The sequence below is a fragment of the Schistocerca americana genome, chromosome X (genome assembly GCF_021461395.2).
Source record: "Schistocerca americana isolate TAMUIC-IGC-003095 chromosome X, iqSchAmer2.1, whole genome shotgun sequence".
NCBI classification, from domain to species: Eukaryota; Metazoa; Arthropoda; class Insecta; order Orthoptera; family Acrididae; genus Schistocerca; species Schistocerca americana.
The window spans coordinates 594,970,664-594,991,356 of record NC_060130.1 but is presented as its reverse complement, the minus strand read 5'-3'; the positions used below and the strand labels follow the sequence as shown (position 1 = coordinate 594,991,356).

Below are 20,693 nucleotides of genomic sequence, written 5' to 3'. Positions count from 1 at the left end.
CAGGAGCAAAAGTTTTACTTTACTGGAGGTGGAGAAAATAGAAGCAGAAGTGTAGAGTAAAGCACAAATAAGAGTGGGTAGAATGGGGAGAGACAATGTGAGGGGTGAGAGAAAGGGAAGGAGGGTGGAATGAGGAAGGAACAAGGAAAAAGGCAGAGTGAACTGTGGTTAGGAAGTAATATATGTAACTAATAAAGCAAAAACAAACACTTAAGAATTCCTAGGTTTGCAAAATGGAACAAAAAGTCAAAAAGAAAGAGTAAACATCAATACTATATGAAAGAAAAATTGAAAAAAAAAAAAAAAATGTTACTGACCAGGCATAGGTTTTGGCCTCAGGGTAACGGCCTCAGTGCTAGGTGAACGGGCAGGCACAGGGGGTGGGGCACCACGAGGTGGGACAGGTGGCCTCGACTGCTGCATTTGCTGCAGGATCTGTGTTTGTGTGGGCACTGGTTCTGACCGCCGTGGAAATTCTGGAGTAGATGCATGACTAGAGACAGAGCTTCCATCCCCATCTGCATCATCTGCACCAAATGCTGACAGCCTCTCTTGGCTTGCTGGGCTCTGAAAATAGGTCACTATTAAAACAACTTCTCTGTTTTTGGATTGGACAATATTCATGCATGTTCTTGAGGTGGCATACTATTGCAGCATAAGCTTATTTTAGTGAAATATTATGCTGACAGAAAACTACTCTTATTGAAGCCTTCTGTATAATCATATGAAAGCTAGTTTACCTTTCTGCATTATAAAAAATGTTGTGTATGTTTTATTAAAGATGTGTTGAAATTATTTAACAATTTAACACATGTGCATGCTTTCAAAAGAAACTGTCTGAAAAATATGTATTTTAACATTTTTTACTATGGCCATAATTATGTGCACAGAACAAGATGTAAGCCTTCGTTCCAAGCTCCAGCAGACCAACTTTTGCATATTTATTGAGAGAATAGAAAATGTCCTCTACCTTTTGAGAATCATAGCTCAGAAGCTGAAACTGAGGCTGCAGGTTTGCATGGAAAGATATTTTGTTCACCCAGTCTTCCATTTCTTCCTCTGTACTGGCCAAGAACAGGTACTCAGAGCCATCAGTAAGACAGAGCCTGGATTAAGAAAGAGATATTTGCAGTTTAAATTAAAAGCTTTAAGACATTTAATAATTTTATTTGTCAGGACATTTGATGAGTCTAGGTCATTAAGAAGTTTATCAGTAACATCAGTACAGAAAGCACACAGAGTTTTTGATGATATTATGCAGTCAGTTCAAACAATCTTTCAAATTTGTGCAAGGAAACCACCAGTCTCTATTGCAAAATGTGTCCTACACTTCATAAAAATATTGTATAACAGTAATTTCCATTTTGGTAATATTAATTGGTTACAATTGTGATGTAAGTTACTATATTTGCAGTAAAAAATGAACAAGAGATTCTCTCCAACTGCCATATTATGCATATCTGCTGTTGTGCTTTCTTTCAGAGTGGTGGGAACACATGGAGTGAGGAGGAGGAGGAGGAGGAGGAGGAGGAGGAGGAGGAGGAGGAGGAGGAGGAGGAATGGGTGAGGTGTGATGTTAGGAAGAGAGATTATCCATGGTATCAAGGAATTTGGAACAATGAAACAGAGATGGACCACGATATTCCATAGTTTAGGTGGGCAGTGGACTCCCACTTTAGGATAGGTGGGAAGGACTTTGGGCTAATATTCCATATTTCAGGTCATGGCAAGAGATAGCTGAAGCCCTAATGGAGAAAATGATTTAGTTACACCAGTTCTGCGTGACTCTGACCGACAGAGGATGCACTCTTGTTTCTCACTGTCTGGTGCTTACGGAGTGAAAGATCTCTTGGACACTACATTCTGTTTCTTTGAGAAGATTTGGAAAGATATTTATGGTTTGTGAAAGCCTTGGCAAGAGCCAATAAAACATTTTTACATGACATTTCAAAATTTGGCATTTTCCCTATTCCTCAGTAAAAAAAAAAGTTGTAAATCTGGAGGCAGCACTTTATTAATATTGGTAATTGATAGTTATTTAATGTTGAAATTAGATCTTATAAACTAGATGTGAAGACAAATTCCCCAACCCTCTTGTAAAGCAAATCATACCAAAAACAACATGTTTTGGAATGATCTTTAATTTGGTGCATCAATTAAACTGTAAATTTTTATGGTATGCAGGTATAAATATGAAAAAAACCAAACACAGCACTTTAGCTTTGCAAACACGTTAATTAACATGATGCCATTTTGATTTGCAACTATCAGGCAATCAAAATACGGGTTATGCTACTGATCAGTTGGACCCCACAGACTATTTTTTAAAATAGTATTCAGTAAATACTGAAGGGGAAAAAGCACATCCTCGGTGTACTGTTATACTACCAAAAACATGTTTGCACGATGTCATATGTCCTGTGTTGTGGTTTGTTGATAGACTCAAACCAAGAAGCCATTTTTATTTATGTATTTCTGAAGCTAAAGTGCTGCATTGCATGGTTTTCCTATGTATAGTTGTATAATACGAAAAGATGCAGTCTAATTGATGTGCCACATTAAGAATCTCTCTAAAATGCATTGGTTTTTTGATGATTTTATGAGCCAAAATGCACAGAAATGTGACATTAGCAGATAAAAATTGTTACCCTCTATTCCAAGTTAAAATTGTTTTAACATAAAGAATCTGTCATGGGAGAAGGAATTTTTAATTATGAAACTAGCAAAATGTTGAAAAACATTAATACTGATACCTAAAGTAAAGGTGCACGAAACAATGAAATGCACTGGTTGCACCTTCAAACTAAGCCGCCAACTCTTATGGCTGTCCGTGTTCACATCCCTATGTTCTCGTTTTGAACCCTGGGGCAATGATTATGAACTATATTAACGAAATGGGAGGGAGCCTGTTATTTATACCTGGAATGACAGGTCTCAGTAGTGTAGACATTCAAAGTGTTGCATGGCACAATGTCTTGGAAGAGAACCAGGAAGTTATACAATGCTCTCTTTTGAAAAGCAGTCAACATTGTTTGGATGTACAGTTATTTGTTCTTAAATTGATTAGTTTTTTAATGTTTAATGCAAAGGTTCTTTTTTTCAAATGATGGAAGTAATTTATGGGTGGTATCAATAAAAATGATAGGTATATTTTCATTGTTAACACTGAAAAACAATGAAATAAGGCAAAAATGCAGAACATAATTGAAAAACAAGCCGTTAAAAAAGACCCCCAATACTATCAAAAAATAACACTGATTTTGTTTGGCAAAAACTGAAAGATTTTTCCTTGTCCCAAGCTACACGAGATAATATTGACAGACAAGTGCCAGTGTTGAGTTCTTGTAACACCACCTTTCATTCTTTCTTACTGGAAAGAGTTAATTGCATGATTCATTAACACATTGTTGGAGAAACTAAACAATAGCAAATAATATGAAAGTGAGATGTTATGTTAATGTGTTATATATTTCTAGACACTTTAGAGAAATCTTTTAATACAGATACTATTCCCTTTTAATGTCATTCTCTTATCACTGTGCATTGCAGATTGTATAGCTCCTAGGAGATCCATATGAATTTTCTCTTGTTAACCCCGCAATAGTCACACATTGACTGACAGTCCACATGGATGAATTTTTTTCCTTCCTTTTAATCTTGTTGAACCTAGGAATCACATGATCGTTTACCTTCTTACAATCAGCAATACTAAATTACTCAATTATTTTGTTTGGACTGGAGCATTGGTGGTAGAATGGTCAACAATTGCAGACTCTCAGTCTTGCATGAGCAATGGCGTTCCATGTAATTTTGTGTTGGTTTTAGGAGCAATAGTAAAAGATATACCTTTATTGCCATACTACTGTTAATTATCAAGTGATTTCTTATTACTGCAGTGTTACCTTCTATTAGTTACAGTGCTTCGTTAAATTCAATGAAAATTCTGATACAGCACAGATGGTGAAAACACTATTGACAATATTGCAAACAGCCCAGTGAATGTCGGAAAAGATCAGGTTATGAAATGGAATAAACACATAACTCTAAAAAATGTTAGAACCAGGCCTGAAAATTTAATAACCCATCTTCCTTATGTAAAGCCTAGTCTAAAACATCTGAAAGTGCCAACTGAAATTTGGATGTACATTTTTACTGATGATATCAGCACAATAGTGGAAAAAACAAATCTGTTTATCAATTCTCAGAGAGGTAAATTTTCCAGCGAAACGGACTGCAACACTATAAATGCAAGTGAAATTTAAGCTCTAATAGGTGTACTATATTTGGCTGGAATCATGAAGGCCAACCATCTAAATGCAGACGATCTATGGAAGACTGGTGGCACAGGGGTAGAAATTTTCAGGCTCTCCATGTCACTGTCTAGATTTTGCTTCCTCTAAGACATCTCCAATTTGGCAACAAGTTCACAAGAGAAGAAAGAGTGAAAAATGACAATTTAGCTCCAATAAGAAACATTTTTGACATTTTTGTCTAGAATTGCAAAACAGCGTACACTCCCTTCAAATACCTCACAATCGATGAAGAGTCAGACGCACTTTGAGGAATTGTCAGTTTGGACAGTATATACCTAGCAAGCTGAACAAATATTGAGTAAAAATATTTGCTCTTTGTGATGTCAGGATGTATTATACTACTGATATGGAAGTGTGTGCTGGAACGTAACCAGAGGGGCCATATTATGTAAGTAATATTCCAGCTGCTGTAGTTCAGAGACACTGTATCCCCATCAAAGGAACTGGCAGGAATATCTGAGTGGATAACTGGTTTACCAGTCTTCAGTTGGTTGAAACACTTAAAAATGATTTTCAGCTAACTTTATTATGAACTATGTGAAAAAACCAAAAGGAATTGCCACTTAAATTCAAGAAGTCAAGTAAGCATCAAGTGGGTTCAAAAATGCTTGCCTTCAGAAAATCTTGCACTCTTGTATAATATATTCCTAAGAAAGACAAAAATGTTGTATTGGTATCCAGTCTTCACCATGATGACAGTGCTGATGACAGGTAAAGCAAATGATAGTCGTGTATAACACGATAGATGAAAGGAGGCATAGACATGTGTAACAAGTTGCATGCTCCCTGCAGTTGCGCAAAACACATTTGCCAATAGCTTGGTCATATTTTGTTTGTTACTCAATGTTGGAGGGATCAATTTGAAATATTACTCTATCTCATTGCTACCTATCAGAAACCCTCGGAGAGCATTAAAGATAAACGCCAGTCCTAATTGTCCTATTGTAAAGTGACCTGTTTCCAAATTACATACAAAAATAACCACTATTTCAGTATACATATAATTCAAAAATGATGCTTTGCTGATTAACATTGTTCTTATGTGAGAAACATAATATAAATGTGAAATTAATACTGTAACTAATCGAAAGAAATGTAGCACATGGTCAGGATGTACCAGTAAACCTATCATTATAAAATTACAACAGCAAATTAAATAGAACATATAAATAAAGCACATTAATTGAATCTCCGATATATATGTTAGCACTAAAATACAGGCACTAGTTGATTTGTTATAAACAAATTTAGAAATGTAATTGTTACCTGTAACATAATTGGTCAGAAAATGTTATATTAACTCTTAACTAAGTTGAAAATAGGTGCACCTTGTTCAGCACAGAGATTGTAAATTTTTAGCAATGTGTATCTCATATTCGGTTTAACTTTTAATTGTGATTTTATATAAATTGTAATTTTCATTGTAGGTAATTGTTAACAAAAGTATAAATAGAGGTCACGCAGGTGCCTTGGGGCACTCGTTTTTTGGCTAGGGTTGTGAGCAAATGTATTGTAGGCTCACTCGTTTGTTGATTGTTGTGAACACTGTGTCGTTTGATGTCAACTTTGGGTACATGTGATGTAACCGGTACAGTTCACCAGGCTCGGACACCACAGTCCTGGAAATATATTGGTATTAAAACTGGACTGTACTTTGGGATTTATTTGGGAGTCTTCCGCAATCCTTTTCATAGGCTGCACAGTGACGAGACATGAATCCAGGAATTTTATACAACCCCGAGAACTAAACAACTCTCAATGTTGGTAGAATTGACGTGAAAAAAAACAGCGCATCAACTGGGCATTTCACTCAAAACATTTGCAACGCGGAGGTGGAAAAATATAAACATCTCAAATTCTTTAGTGATTCATGCTGCTAAAAACCCACCCAACTGGACTCCATGAAGAGATTTTCTACACCAGTTGTCTTATGAGCTTGTTACAGAACATGTGCAAGTTCAAACTGCCACGAGTAACATACTGTCTACCATTCCTTCAAGGATTTGTGAGATTTTCCAAACTGAAACCAAAGCAAGGCCCACTGACTATCCTAACAAACAGAGAGGACATTGTGCATAGTGTGAGAGGAGAAAGAATGGACCCACCCAGTACAGCTGCTGCAAATGTAGTAAGTATCTGTGTTTGGAACATGCAAGAGTCATTTGTTCAGAAAGTTTAAAAATGGAAGACTGTGACTGAACTACGTGAAGTGATGAACTGTTGAAACCAATGTGTGCCTTTCATAAGTTTATGATATTATTATACATATTTTTCATATCCATAAATAAATATTGTAACATATCTGGAAACTTACAGTTTCAGTGGAACTGGGAAACTTAGAATTTCAGTGGAACTGGACAGAATTTATAACTTTGTAATAGGTAGTACTTAGCACATTAAAATCAAACATAGTAAACTGTATATTCTCAATCACTTTCTTGATTTTTACTTATCAATCTGTATTTATTGCCATGCGGACTGACTGTCTGCAGTGACTACTAATGGTACTAAACATACTGTGACTACTGCAGGGTCAATAATTCGGTAACTAACCCAGTCACCCTGCTGTTTCATTGTTGTAATGACAATTCACACAAATACCTGAGAAAATCTACTCCATAAAATTTCTCACATTTTTACAAGTGCTAAGAATGTTTCGGTGTAATTGGCATACTGACAGGAAATTGTTATCAAGTATTTTCTATGACAGGGATACTTGCATTTCTCTACTATAAAATCCCTCCATTATTGTGCTCCTACTTCCATCTAATAAATCATGTGCAGAACTTGGCAAATTACATAAAAACATCTCTCCTTAATAATAACACCTATTATCACCCTGTGAACAGGGAGACAGCATACCTTTACATTCTGAAAATATTCCATTCAGCCTGTAAATATATCAGAAGATGTTCATCCAATTAAATTAGCAATAGAAGATGTTCATCCAATTAAATTAGCAAGAGCAGTAGCCATATCTATAACAAAGGTCTAGAACAAAAAACCATTCCAAGTTGCAAATATTTTGTTTTCCATTCAATGACTAGTTTCGGACTAAGACCCATTTTCAAATCAACATACAAAGTCACAAATAACATTTCTGAAGATCTCAACAAAACTGTTTAATTATCTGTAAAACACTGTGAATTTACATTACACATTTTGTTGAAATCTTTGGAAATGCCATTTTTGGCTTTGTTATGCTGATTTGAAAATGGGTCTGCCGCATGGGATTAGCCAAGCGGTCTAAGGCACTGCAGTCATGGGCTGTGCGGCTGGTCCCATCGGAGGTTCGAGTCCTCCCTTGGGCATGGGTGTGTGTGTTTGTCCTTACGATAATTTAAGTTACGTAGTGTGTAAGCTTAGGGACTGATGACCTTAGCAGTTAAGTCCTATAAGATTTCACACACATTTTAACATTTTTGGAAAATGGGTCTCAGTCCAAAACTAGTAACTGAATGAAAAATAAAGTATTTTCAACTTGGACTGGTTTTTTGTTCTATTGATTAACAGCAGTTGCTGATCCACATTACTCCAGCATTCTGGAAGTTTGTAAAGGCGGATTCTTTTCACATGTATCACTGACATTAGAATTGAGGAAATGTCTGAATCATCATCTATATGTGATTTATGTCTTAAAATTTTAAAATTTCAGCTTCAGAATCATTAATCCAACACATAAATGTAAATTTGAAAAACAAAATTTACCTGAAAACATGTTTTCTTTTTGTATAATCTCCAGCTTTTTCACAGCGTGCATTTAATATATTAACGGGTGAGGTAGCTGCCTTGCTTGCAAGAAAATCTTCACTATCTTTGAAGAAACAGAGAAGTTGACCACAAAGAACTGCAACATAAAACTCTTTCTTTAATACCCATCGGACTTGAACAGTAAAATAAGAATAAGTAACAATACAAAAAAATTTTAAGTACCTGTATAAAATGCTTTCCACGACCTAACTGGAGCCTTTTTCCCTCCACTCTGCAGCTCATGTTTACGATCAAGCATTCCTTTAATTTCTACTGGTGGAAGATGTTCAGGCTGTTCCATTCTTTGTAGTTTGCGGAAGCTTTGAGTACGTCTTCGTGTTGTAAAGCTCGGAGTGCGCTTTGGTTTCTTTGTTTCTATTTTCATACTCTCAGCCCGTTTTATATCTAAACAAATCCAATCACATATTTAAAATGCAAAAATAAATTTGTAAAAGGGATAAAAAATGTTTCACTGAGATTTTTTAGTTACTTGTTAGACAGGTTATATTCATGATAAATGTTATGATGTGGAATGTTTCAATGGAACTTACATAGAACGCAGATATATAAGGTGGTTAGAAACAGTCTGAGAAAGCTTGTAAGGCTGTTGCAGGGTACGTTGGGCTGAGAGAGAATTTTTAAGGAAAAAAAAAAAAAAAGTGTTAATTAGCATTGAAGTTAGCAGTCAGGCCATTGCACATGCAAATTCAAGCAGCCTGCCACAGATGGTGTAGTCAAACATCTCATGCACTATCATCTGCATTATGAGAACAACTGACACTAACTGTAGCTGGCAGGCCACTTAAATTTGCATGTGCAACACCTGATTCACTAATTTAAATGCTAATTAACTGAGAAATGCCACACTATATCAAATGGTTTTTTAACAATTATTTCTCAGCACAACCTACCCTGCAAAACACTGACAATCTTTTCAGATTTCTGACCACAATGTATATTCAAAAAATGAAAAATTATTTGTGTGGTTAGATTTATAACACACTTGCAGGTTTTTTTATGTCAGAATGATGTATTATTTCTATTCAAGAATTTCTCTGTGGTAAAAGAGTTGTTAAGGGGAAACATCTTTAATATACATTTGAAAATAGTTTTGCTATCTGTCACGCATTTCATTCAAAGGGCAGATCGTCCAAAAGTTTTATAGCTGCATATTTCACCCCTTGCTGCGCAAAAGATAGTCATTAAAGTGTAATGCAGATCATATTTACTTCTAGTGTTGTACTCGTGAATAGCTCTGTTACTCACAATCTCAGATGGATTGTTGATAACAAATTTCATAACTGAATAAATGTACGGTGTTACTGTGGTTAACATTCCCCGTTGCTCAAAGATACACATGCAAGAGGTAAGCGAGTGAATCCCATACATAATTCTAATTACTTTCTTTCATGAATACTTTTTGTCCAAGTCAGGAGTTACTCCACAATATTATCCCACAAGACATCAATGAAAGAAAATAAACAAAATATGTTAACTAAGTAACTTTTTTTCCCCAAAATTAGCAATTATTCTTATGCCGTAAATAGCTGATCCTAAATGTTTTAGCAGGTATACTATATGGTTGTTCCACTTTAAGTTTTCTTCAATATGCACACATAAGCATTTAGAATTTTTTTACACTGTTTATTATTTCTTGTTGGTATACTAGATTATTGGGAGGTGGTGCATTTTTGATTGGACAAAACTGGATCAGCTGTGTTTTTCAAAGTGTAAAGCTAACCCACTTGTCCAAAACCAGTGAATAATTTCCATACAAACATCATTTACTATTTCCTGTGTTGAGATTTCTTTGCTCAGCTTCACAACAATGCTTATATCATCTGCAAATAGTAGTAATTCTGTCTCTTGTTTCAAATAAAACGTGCAAGTGTGGTGCCACAGTGGTTAGCACACTGGACTCGCATTTAGGAGGACACTGGTTCAAACCATCATCCAGCCATCCTGATACAGGTTTTCCGCAATTTTCCTAAACTGCTTAAGCCAAGTGCTGGGATGGTTGCTTTGAAAGGGCATGGTCGCTTTCCTTCTCCACTCTTACTTATCCAAGCTTGTGATCTGTCTCTAATGACCTCGTAGTTGACACGGCGTTAAACACTAATCTCCTTCTCCTCCTCCTAAAATAAAACAGTAGATCATTAACATACAGGAAGAACAGTTGTGGGACAATAATCAAACTTCATGTGACTTCCACTGTCATTTCCCCCATTCAGATAGTGTGGCATCCCTCTTTGTATTATTTGAACATCCTAGGGTAACATTCTGCATTCTGCTTCTCAAATAAGAATGAAAAAGGCATGTGCTGAATTTCATATTCTTTAAATACTTAACTTCTCCAACAGAATATTATGACTGACAGAATCAAATGTCTTCAGTAGGTCAATAAGATATCAAGTTTTCATTTAAAAATTTTATTATGTGCTAAATAACTGACTCACTAGAGTGGACATTTTGAAATACAAACTGCAATTGGCTGAGTACCCCATTACTGCATAGGTGGATGATTATCCTGGAGTAAATTACCTTCTCAAAAACTTTAGAAAATAGCGTAAGGAGTTACATTGGGAAGTAGTAATTGATGCCTCTGGAGTCATCCTTCTTACAGAGCAGTCTAACAATGGTAATTTTAATCTGTTAGGAAAAACAGCTTGAATTAATGATGCATTGTGTAAGCAACTACAAACATTACATATCACAAGACCACAACTTTTTATGTTTCATTGGACAAATTATCCACCCTACATGAACTTTTATTTTTTTGGGGGGGGGGGGGGGGGGATGATGATCTTAATTATTTCTGTTTGGGATGTGAGGCTAATTTTTACTTCACTAAATACCCTCTGTATTGTTTCTTTGGTGTACTGTTTTGCTTTCTCATTTGAACTATTTGCAATATTTACACCAGTATTTCACATATAATTATTAAAAATATCTTCTACGCATTAACAGTTTTTTACAGTTCTCGTATTCTCTATAACTGAAATAATGTTATCTTTTATGGCTTCTTTCCCTGTTCCATACTGATTTGACTTTGTCTGATCTGTCAGTTTCAGACAAGATATGCAAACTCCTGGATTTTTTGCAACTTATGTTGCAGTACTGTTGTGAAGAGACTAATACCTGTATTGATCCAAGGTTTCTTTAATAAATTCCAGTTATTAAATTTAATTATATGCTCAGGAAAACTGCTTTTAAAAATGGATACAAACTCATTAAGAAATATGTTCCTTGTAAACTTCACACCAGCCAAATTTTTGTAAACTTCTCTGTTCTCTAAGAGCGTTTTTGAATTGCACGTGGAACTAAATTATATAATGCGACTAACTGTGCATCATGATCTGACAATCTATTTACCACTGGATATGCATGTGTCTCTGTAACTTATGACTGTTGAATGAACACATTATCTGTAATGGTACTACTATCTTGATAAACCTGTGTAGGGAAACGTATTACTGACACCAGATTATAAGTGGCTAAAAGTGCTTCTAGATCACTTTTCCTGTGAGATTCCTTCAAGAAATTTACATTAAAATCATGACAAATTAATAGTCATTCCTTTTGTGTAACTAAGAGCACAATAAACCATCAAAATTTTTCATGAGAATTTCCTAGTTACTCACTGGAGACCTGTATACTGTAAAAATCAGAAGAATTAGCTTTTCCCAATATTAACTCGCAGGCCTGTACTTTCACATCGTTACCTGTACATAATTTACTTATTTCTACATTTTTGTATTTATATATTTTTTATGTGAAAACTCTTCCTTTATCCATACTGGATCAGTATTAATATGCAGCTAACTTATAACTACTTAAAGTAAGATTTTCTATCCCTGTGGTTATATGGTGTTCACACTGACATCTCTTGTGCTTTATTTTTTTACCCCTACCACCCCCATCTGTCACTATTCTGATAAAACAAGTTGATTTCACTTTTCTCTCTATTATAATAAGATGAGCAGCAAATCTCTGTCAGTTTAATTTGCTTCAATTAATACTGTCTATCTGAATTCTGAAGTTGACCTAAAGTCAGTGCCACTCCTGAGCCCAGTGACCACAACAATTTCTCTGTGTGTGCTGCCCCCCCCCCCCCCCTTTCCCTTATATCTTTTGCTAGTATATATGCTAATTTGTCTTTACCCCTCCTATTCAGGTGTAGGCCATGCGAAGTGCACCCCCATCTTCCTATAGCAACTATTTGAACAGCAGCAATATGTGATTTTGCCCCCACATGAAAGTGCCCCCTCAGCTCCAGACAGATGGTTTTAGGTTTGCAAACCATGCACTAACAATTAAAACAATATATATGAAAGTTGTTTGCTGTTTATTTATATCTATTTTATTTTTATTTTGTATTCTCTGACATTTTGGCTGTGTAGCCATTTTCTAGCAACTACAGTGCTAGTAAAAACACACAGGTTTTGTCAGACATATAATTTCATGGTCAGTGCATGGTTGGCTGGGCTTGAGAGCTACAACCACGATATCTAGTTCTGTACAAATAGCAGCACACAGCCAAGCCATTTATTAGTGTGTGGGGATAAAGAACTATGTGTAGAGACACTTTGTGGCAAATTATGTGACTGTAATCCTAAATGTGTGTGTTTAATGGGTTTAACACTGCATTTTCTTGAAAACAGCTACACTGCTGAAATGCTATAGTATACAAAATAAAAATAAAATGGATATAAAGAACAGCCACTGTGGGAAATGAATTTCTTTCAAGAAGTTTATCATGACTATAGAACATGTTGCAGCAAAAATATTGTTTACATGTACTATATACCTCGTCTCTGCTGATCTACAAGGATTTGAGGAGTACCCGTCTTTGGTAAACCAGTTGTTTCTGGTGGCTGTAGAGTGATCATGTGTGGGCTGTGAAAAAAAGAGATTTTACTCAAAACTTAAAATACTACCGTGATAACAAACTAAAGCAAAAATACAGTATATGTAATGATAAACTATCAGGATCCTTCAATAATAATTATCATCTGAAACAGCTTTTATCTGTTACCATCTCCCACCTCCCCACCACAAATTAGACATTTTATTTACAACTATGGAGTGTTAACATTACAAACAACAGTTCACTTATTATACCTTTCAGTTGCATTCCAAACAAATATCATTATTAGTTACATGTTAACATAGTTTGCATAAATTGTTAACATGATAAGTAATTATTTCTTTACATCACATCAAATAGTTTTCCATATATTCTTGTTATTTACCTGTATCGATCAGCAGACTTTCCAGGCTGGTAAGATCCCACACCCATCCTATACCTGGATGAGGAACCATATAATGGGAAGCCACTACAGGATTCAAGCAACAACATGCATTGTTAAACACACTTTACCCAGCAAGTTAAAACTAGTTTTAGAGGTAGATTTTGTTACAGAGCAGGGTGAAAAAAATTCAACAAAAAATGCAGCATAGTTATGCAGAATAAGCTAATTTAACAGAAATATATAAAATGTCTTCAGAGATAGGAAGCATGCACAAAAGCAGAGTAATGAGGTACAGATAACACACTTTATATCATAAATTAAGGAACAAAAAGCTAGTTCAAATGAAGGAGATTTGACAAAATGTCATTTATGCACATTCCAATATAAAATAATGAATGAATGGCGTTAGGCAATTGCAACTATGTTGTCTCACTGTATATTTTACTAGTTCCATATACCTGGAAGCTCTTCTCCATGATGGGACTATGGAAAACAATGTGAATGAATGAATGGATTGATGGATCAATGGCAGATGTGTAAAGATGGCTTTTTGTGATTATTGGTCTGATCAATTGCACTGGTATGTACTTTGGAGACTAGAGACCAAATAATAGTAATCAGACATTATGAAATGGTCTTTAAACTTTGGTCACTGATGACTGATATAGTTTCTGTGATTGTTAAGGCATTTCAAGTCAAACCGAACCCGAATAAACACTGATCTTACATAACTTAAACAACATAAAAGAAAGTCCTTGTAGAATGTAAATAATTTAGGAGTGAAGGTAAAATCTTACCAAATATTAGTGGCACTGAGTCATCAACATGCGCATAAAAAAGACAAGACTTTTCTAGCTTTCAGAAGTATCCTCTTTAGTGTGAGGTATTTTGTCAGCTGGAGCGAATGACAGGAGAAATGAGGAACAGAGCGGGAGGGCTGGGGAAGAGTGGCTGATAAGTAGGAGGAAGGCAGCAGATTCAGGTGTTAGGAATGCAAGAGGAAGAAGCAGCCCCTACACAGGAGAGGAATGTGACACAGACACCAGTGAGCTCATGAAGTGCATAATAACGCGGAGGAGTTGACTGGGAGGGGATGACAGGACAGAGGAGGGGGAGGGAGACTGTGGGGAAGACGGTATGGTTGCTGGATGAGTGAAATCAGGGTCCTGAGGCAGGGTGGAGGTTCTCATGTCGTATTCGTATCCTGTGGATCTGCTACTTCCCACTCCCATATTCCTATCCCATACACCTGCTGCGTCTCCCTCACACATTCCTATCCTGTGCACCTCCTGGCTACCACTCAGTCCTGAGACCCCACCACTCTGCCCCAAAACCTGTTTCCCACTCCCCATCTTCTTTGTCCCCTTGCCATATATCCTCTTCCACAAATGTTGTAGATACTAACTGAGAATATTGACACAACCATCTCTGGAGGCTTCACTGTATCCTTATATTCACACAACTCCAGCAAATGATCTGGAACACTATTTTTTTATGTAGTTCCAACATTTTGTTGGGGAAGGTCCAGCAACAGTTTCATCTGCTGCATATATCATGCACATGATAAGATCACTCCATATCTGTTGTATGATTATGTGTTGCATGGATGTTACCCCAGTTTCTCAGGGGAATTTTGTTTTGATAAGCATTTTTAAGACAGGTCTGGTTTGAAAATGAAAGGCTATGTTGGAAACTCATCACCAATATAAACTACGCTCAACTGTGGCAGAAATTTAATTAAGAAACTATTTTTTTTCTTATGAACACATTAATTTCCATTTGTTCCTTTAATTTTGATGGTGTGGTGCTTGTGATTTATATGTACAATTAAAGCAAGAAGTAACAAATCAAAAACCCAATACAAGCAAAATTATGAGAAATGGAACTTTAGAAATGCTACTGACACAGCATAAAAGTAAATAACAGTATAATTTTGCTTAGTTTTTATAGTGCAGCTAAATATTTAAGAGAACAAGCAGTTTTAGGTAACAGCATTATTATTATTCAATGAAAATAGTGTATAATAAAAGTGTTTTGTGGAACATAGAAAACTGTGGCTTAAATTTCTTTTGGAGTAATACTATTGATAATATGTGCAGCAGAAAACTACACAGTAAGGAAAAGTGGCAGCCTGCACACTGTAGTTATCAATAAATATTCACCAATTTCATTGACAATGACTTTACTAATGAGTTTTGTAAAGCAGATATAGAAAGTAAATACTGTTGTTGTCATTGTCATTATCTTCGGTCTGAAGACTGATTTATGCAGCTCCCCATGCTAGTCTATCCTGTCAATGTCTCCTCATCTTTGCATAATTACATTCTTCCACAGCACCACATTTCAAAAGTTTCTATTCTCTTCATGGCTGGAATGCTTATAGTCCACGTTTCACTTCCATACAAGGCTACACTCCGGACAAAAACCCTCAGAAAAAACTTCATATCTGATGTTAACAAAAATCTCTCTTTTTTTTCAGAGGTGTGGACTTGTCTGTGTTAACAGTTTGACACTGCCAGCTGTGGACTGGTCTGGCAGCACCTATATTCTTTTGCAGGTTTCCACTGCTGAGAAACAACCAACATCTCAGTCTACAGTGGGTATATAAACACTGACACTGCCAGACAATGGCAAAATTTATTGTTTTCGGATGAGTCCCACTACAATTTCTTCCACATGAATATCAGATGAGTGTTGCATTTTGCTCAGGTTACAGTATTCTGGCAGTCTGTGTAGCTAAATAATATAATAGAAAAAGGACAGGTGTGACAGTACAGGGTGCCACTGGATACAACAAGCAGTCATGATTTGTACTGACAGAAGACACACTAAACAACAATAGCTTTCCAGGCAACTAGCCATGCCATATTTCAGCAGGACAGTGACTAGTCACAAGTAGGAAGAATTTGAGCAAATTGACTTCAAAGTACCGTCTCTTTCCTGGAATGCATTTTCACCTGATATGCCTCCCATCAGGTGTGCATGGATATAGTTGGGCAGCAACTTGTTTGCCATGGGCCTCCAGCAACAACTGTTGATGCTTTGCAGAGCTGCCTACAAACTGCTTGGAAATTGATTCTTTGTGAATGTATCCAGTCCCTCTTTCTTCCCTTGGCAGGATGTGAGGACATTTAAAGGTTTTGACTGCAACATGTCTGGGTTTCACACCATACCGAATTCTCAAAGTCACATACCGTATCATGTGTAGTCTATAGTCTACGGTCATGCAGCTAATTTGTGGAACTAATTTCACTTCATCATACATATACCCTTCATATTGCAATTTTAAAATATTAGGGTGTGCATAAGCAAATACCACGCAGGTGGAAAATTATCAGTGAGTGTAGGAAGTTCTGGATTCTGGATCCGTTGTTAGCATATTATGACTGTTATGGAGAAGCGACCTATTATGGAGGAATGGAAGCCAAAGCACAAATGGAATGTAAAATAGCAAACACAATAAAACCATTCCAGCACATAACAAATACACTCACTGTGTGTCAAGTAAATATTAATTGTTAGGTGCTATAATAGTGTATTTTACAATTTTGATGGTATTATCAGGAAGTTTGAGAAACGACTGCAACCAGGGTGAAGTAAGAGAATTGAAAAGGTAGTTCAATTACATCCAGATATCATTTACGAGGACGTGCTGGAAAGTAATGCCTCTATTTTTTGTGTGAAAACTCTTGAAGCTTTTTAAATAGAACAAATGTTACTAACATTCTACATCTTCATTCTTCATGTGTACATATTTATTTCTCAACGTAGTCATCCTGGTGACAAACACATACATTTCTCCCAACCAGAGACCAGTTTCTTGATGCCATCACTGTAGAATGTTCGACTGTGTTGATAAAGAGACAACCTCACCTCAGTTTGCATTGCTTCATCACTATCAAGTTTTGGAAACAGATGAAAATCAGATAGGACCTAGTCGGGACTGTTTGGAGGATGATCGACAACAGTGAACCCAAGGCGTCTGATTGTTGCAGATGTCACGGTGCTCTTGTGTGGTCTGGCATTGTCATGCTGGCAGAGAGGGTGCCCTCATGTGTGGACACACTATTGAAATTTGAAACACTGTTACAGCATGCTGCCTTTCACACATTGACATAGTTATGTTACACACCACCATGTTACATGCTACAATTTGGAGTCCTTTAGGGGCAGAAGGCTGCTAATATGTAGACATGAAGAATGAAGATTTACAACGTTAATAACATTTGTTACATTTAAAAAGCTGTAAGAGTCTTCACATAAAAAGTTCAGAGAGATTACTTTCCAGCAAGCCCCCATATTATACAGAAAGAGAGCTATCTATAAACTGAAAACTGTATTATTTCTATAGGTCTTTAAAAGAATTTACCTTGATGTGTGATCCATCTGGTTGGATATTCCACTCATTTCATCCCTCAAAGGTCTTAACTCCTGAGTACGTCTCCTCTCATCTTCCTTTCGCCTTTCCTAAAAATATTAAAATATACGAACATGACTTTCCTGGAAATTGCACTTTATAAAGCATACAGGATTGCAGCAAAAAAAATGGCTTTACAAGAAACCTGTACTATCTAATACTACAATCAGAGTCAGAATAAAACATTTAATATAAACTGTATTAAACATTTTTCTCGAAAGATTAAGTCTCAGGTAGAAAGCCAAATACCTGACAGAACTTCACACTAAACAAATAACTCGCAATGAGACCCACTAACTTTTCCATTCAGTTGAACAAAAGAAATGGGATCCAGAAGGATAGCAATATGTGATGGAAGGAGGAAGTCCACTAAAGAAACTTGGAACAAAGCCAAAGTTGATACAGTTGTGGCTTCTATAGAAACTAGATTACACCATATATTGCTGCCTTAACTTTATCAGTCAGTGTGAATATCTAGAACATTACTTTTGCCTTTTTGCAAACCATTCTCACAGACAGGTGATACAATGTGGAAAAGGGGCTATTACAGCATATTAACTTGCAGAAAGTGTTGAGACAGGTACTGATCACTGTTCCAGGGCAAGAAAAACTGTTTCAGATTCACATTTCATTTTAAAAGAACCTAATTGCCATAGAAACATATTAAAATGTTAGACCTTGCAAAATAGTCCACTTAATAGTTAATGTCTGTGTGTGTCTTTTAGAGATGTTTTACTGTAAGAAAGATTTATCATTACCCTATGACTTTAGAAAACAACAAAATCTAATTGAGAAGTCAGACTACATGATCGGACACAGATTAATAACCGGCTGTGGCTGTTTACTTAATGATTTTGCAATAACATGTGTTGGTATCTTTCATTACATGACAGCGCATTTGTTAACAGGTAATCAGAAGCATAGTGTCTTCCATCAAAGGAGTATGTTGATCCCTTACAATGTATGTCACCTGAAACTGTGTCAGATGTCTCACGGGCAAAGATTCACAAGCGCCAAAGTAAGGCAGCACATTCTTTTCTAGCTTGTGAAACTTACATCAGTGATACGTTGAACCTCTCTCCTCTTACGAGCCTCCAGCCGTTCTCTTTCAATGCGTTCCCTCTCAGCCATGCGAGCAGCTTGTTCTTTCTCTTGTTGCTTTTGGAATTCTTCTTCCAGCTGTAAAGGAAATTATTAGTTGAATCACATGGACAGAAATATCAGCAGCATGAAATGATAAAGAAATATACTGGCAAATAAATAAATAAATTTTTTACTTGCTACATTGTCACTAATGCTGAATGTTTCAGTGTACTATGAACCATAGGGCATATCACACAAGTTAGAGACATTTACATTTCAACAATTGGAACACAATGTAACACTCTTTTGGATAACTCTTTTTTTGTTGACAACCAAAAATATGAGTCTCTAGAATTTTGTGAAACAATATTTAACATCAAACAGACTCTGCAAGCTGCATGTATATAGCTGAGCTTCTTAGTATATGAGACAACACCTGTTGGGTGGACAGAGTGCACATGTACGTTCTGGCTGTGATAGCTACATGAAAGCAGCTAAGAAAATTGACCTCCTCCATGGGGTTAACTGATCTCATACGTGCTGGCAGGAGGGGTAAATATAAAAAGTTATTTGCTCTATGGGGAAATATGAGGTGATATGGAACACAGTAATACTGTTAGGAGCTGATAACATAGATATCTTTATTTGCATATGCATCAGAATATACAGTTTCACTACCAGAAGATATAAAACACAGATCTTGTGTTGGACCGAAATTTGTCTCTCCTTTGGGAGTATGCACTATACGATCATCCATAACAGGTAAATAATGGTTAATGAACAATGATTTGAACCTGGATTCATGTTTTTTCAGGCAGTTTTCTTTCAATAGACTGTCTGTGAAATTTGTGTGCTCGCCACTGGAAGAGATTCTCCCATAGGGAATGTGGAAATAGTACCCCTGGAATGGAAGAGAAGAAATGAGTATGTAATGGGGAAATATCTGTGATAGGGAAGGTCTGAGTTAGAATTAAAGAGATCTACATCTACACTCTGCAAACCACAATGAGGTCCATGGCAGATGGTATGTCCCACTGTACCAGTTATTAGGGTTTCTTCCCATTTCATTCACATATGTAGCATGTGAAGAATGATTGACTGAATGCCTCTGTGTGTGCAGTAATTATTCTAATCTCATCCTCATGATACCTATGTGAGCAATATGTAGGAAATTGTAGTATATCCCTAGAATGATCATTTAAAGCCAGTTCTTCAGGCTTTGTTAATACTTTCTCATGATAGTTTACATCTCTCTTCAAGAGTCTGCCAGTTCAGTTTCTTCAGTATCTCTCTGACACACTCCCATGGAGCAAACAAACCTGTAACCATTTGTGATGCCCTTCTCTGTATACGTTCAACATCTTGTTAGTTCTATTTGGTATGGGTCCGATAATATTCTAGAACCAGTTGCAGAAGTGGTTAGTAAGCAATCCCCTTTGCAGACTGATTGCACCTCCCCAGTAGTCTACCAATAAACCAGTCTACCACCTGCTTTAATCGCAAGTGAGTCCATGTGATCATTCCATTTCATATCCCTACAAAGTGTTACACCCAGGTATTTGTATGAGTTGGCCAATTCCAACAGCCACTCATTGACATTATAGTCATAGGAAACTACATTTCTTGGTTTTCTGGAATGCACAATTTTACATTTCTGCAGATTCCCAATCTTTGCACCACTTTGAAATCTTATCAAGATCTCACTGAATATTTATGCAGCTGGTTTCAGATAGTACTTCATTATAGATAACTGCATTATTTGCAAAGGCCTGATGTTACTATTATTACTATTAATATTGTCCGCAAGGTCATTAATATACAACACACTTCACTAGGGCATACCTGAAGTTAGTCTTACATCTGATGATGACTCCCCTT

At 36.3% G+C, this 20,693-nt stretch overlaps 1 protein-coding gene across 1 annotated transcript in view; it reads right to left on the bottom strand.

Annotated features, from left to right (window-relative positions):
* LOC124556669 (spectrin beta chain, non-erythrocytic 1) overlaps positions 1-20,693 on the bottom strand; it is a 309,565-nt gene that overhangs the window by 29,590 nt on the left and 259,282 nt on the right. The window contains exons 58-65 of the mRNA XM_047130637.1: positions 18,789-18,911; positions 17,685-17,782; positions 13,316-13,399; positions 12,871-12,959; positions 8,247-8,468; positions 8,022-8,160; positions 971-1,106; positions 318-567 (exon numbers count right to left, since the gene is read on the bottom strand). Coding sequence (XP_046986593.1) covers positions 318-567; positions 971-1,106; positions 8,022-8,160; positions 8,247-8,468; positions 12,871-12,959; positions 13,316-13,399; positions 17,685-17,782; positions 18,789-18,911 — 1,141 coding nt within the window. The remainder of the gene's footprint in view (positions 1-317; positions 568-970; positions 1,107-8,021; positions 8,161-8,246; positions 8,469-12,870; positions 12,960-13,315; positions 13,400-17,684; positions 17,783-18,788; positions 18,912-20,693) is intronic.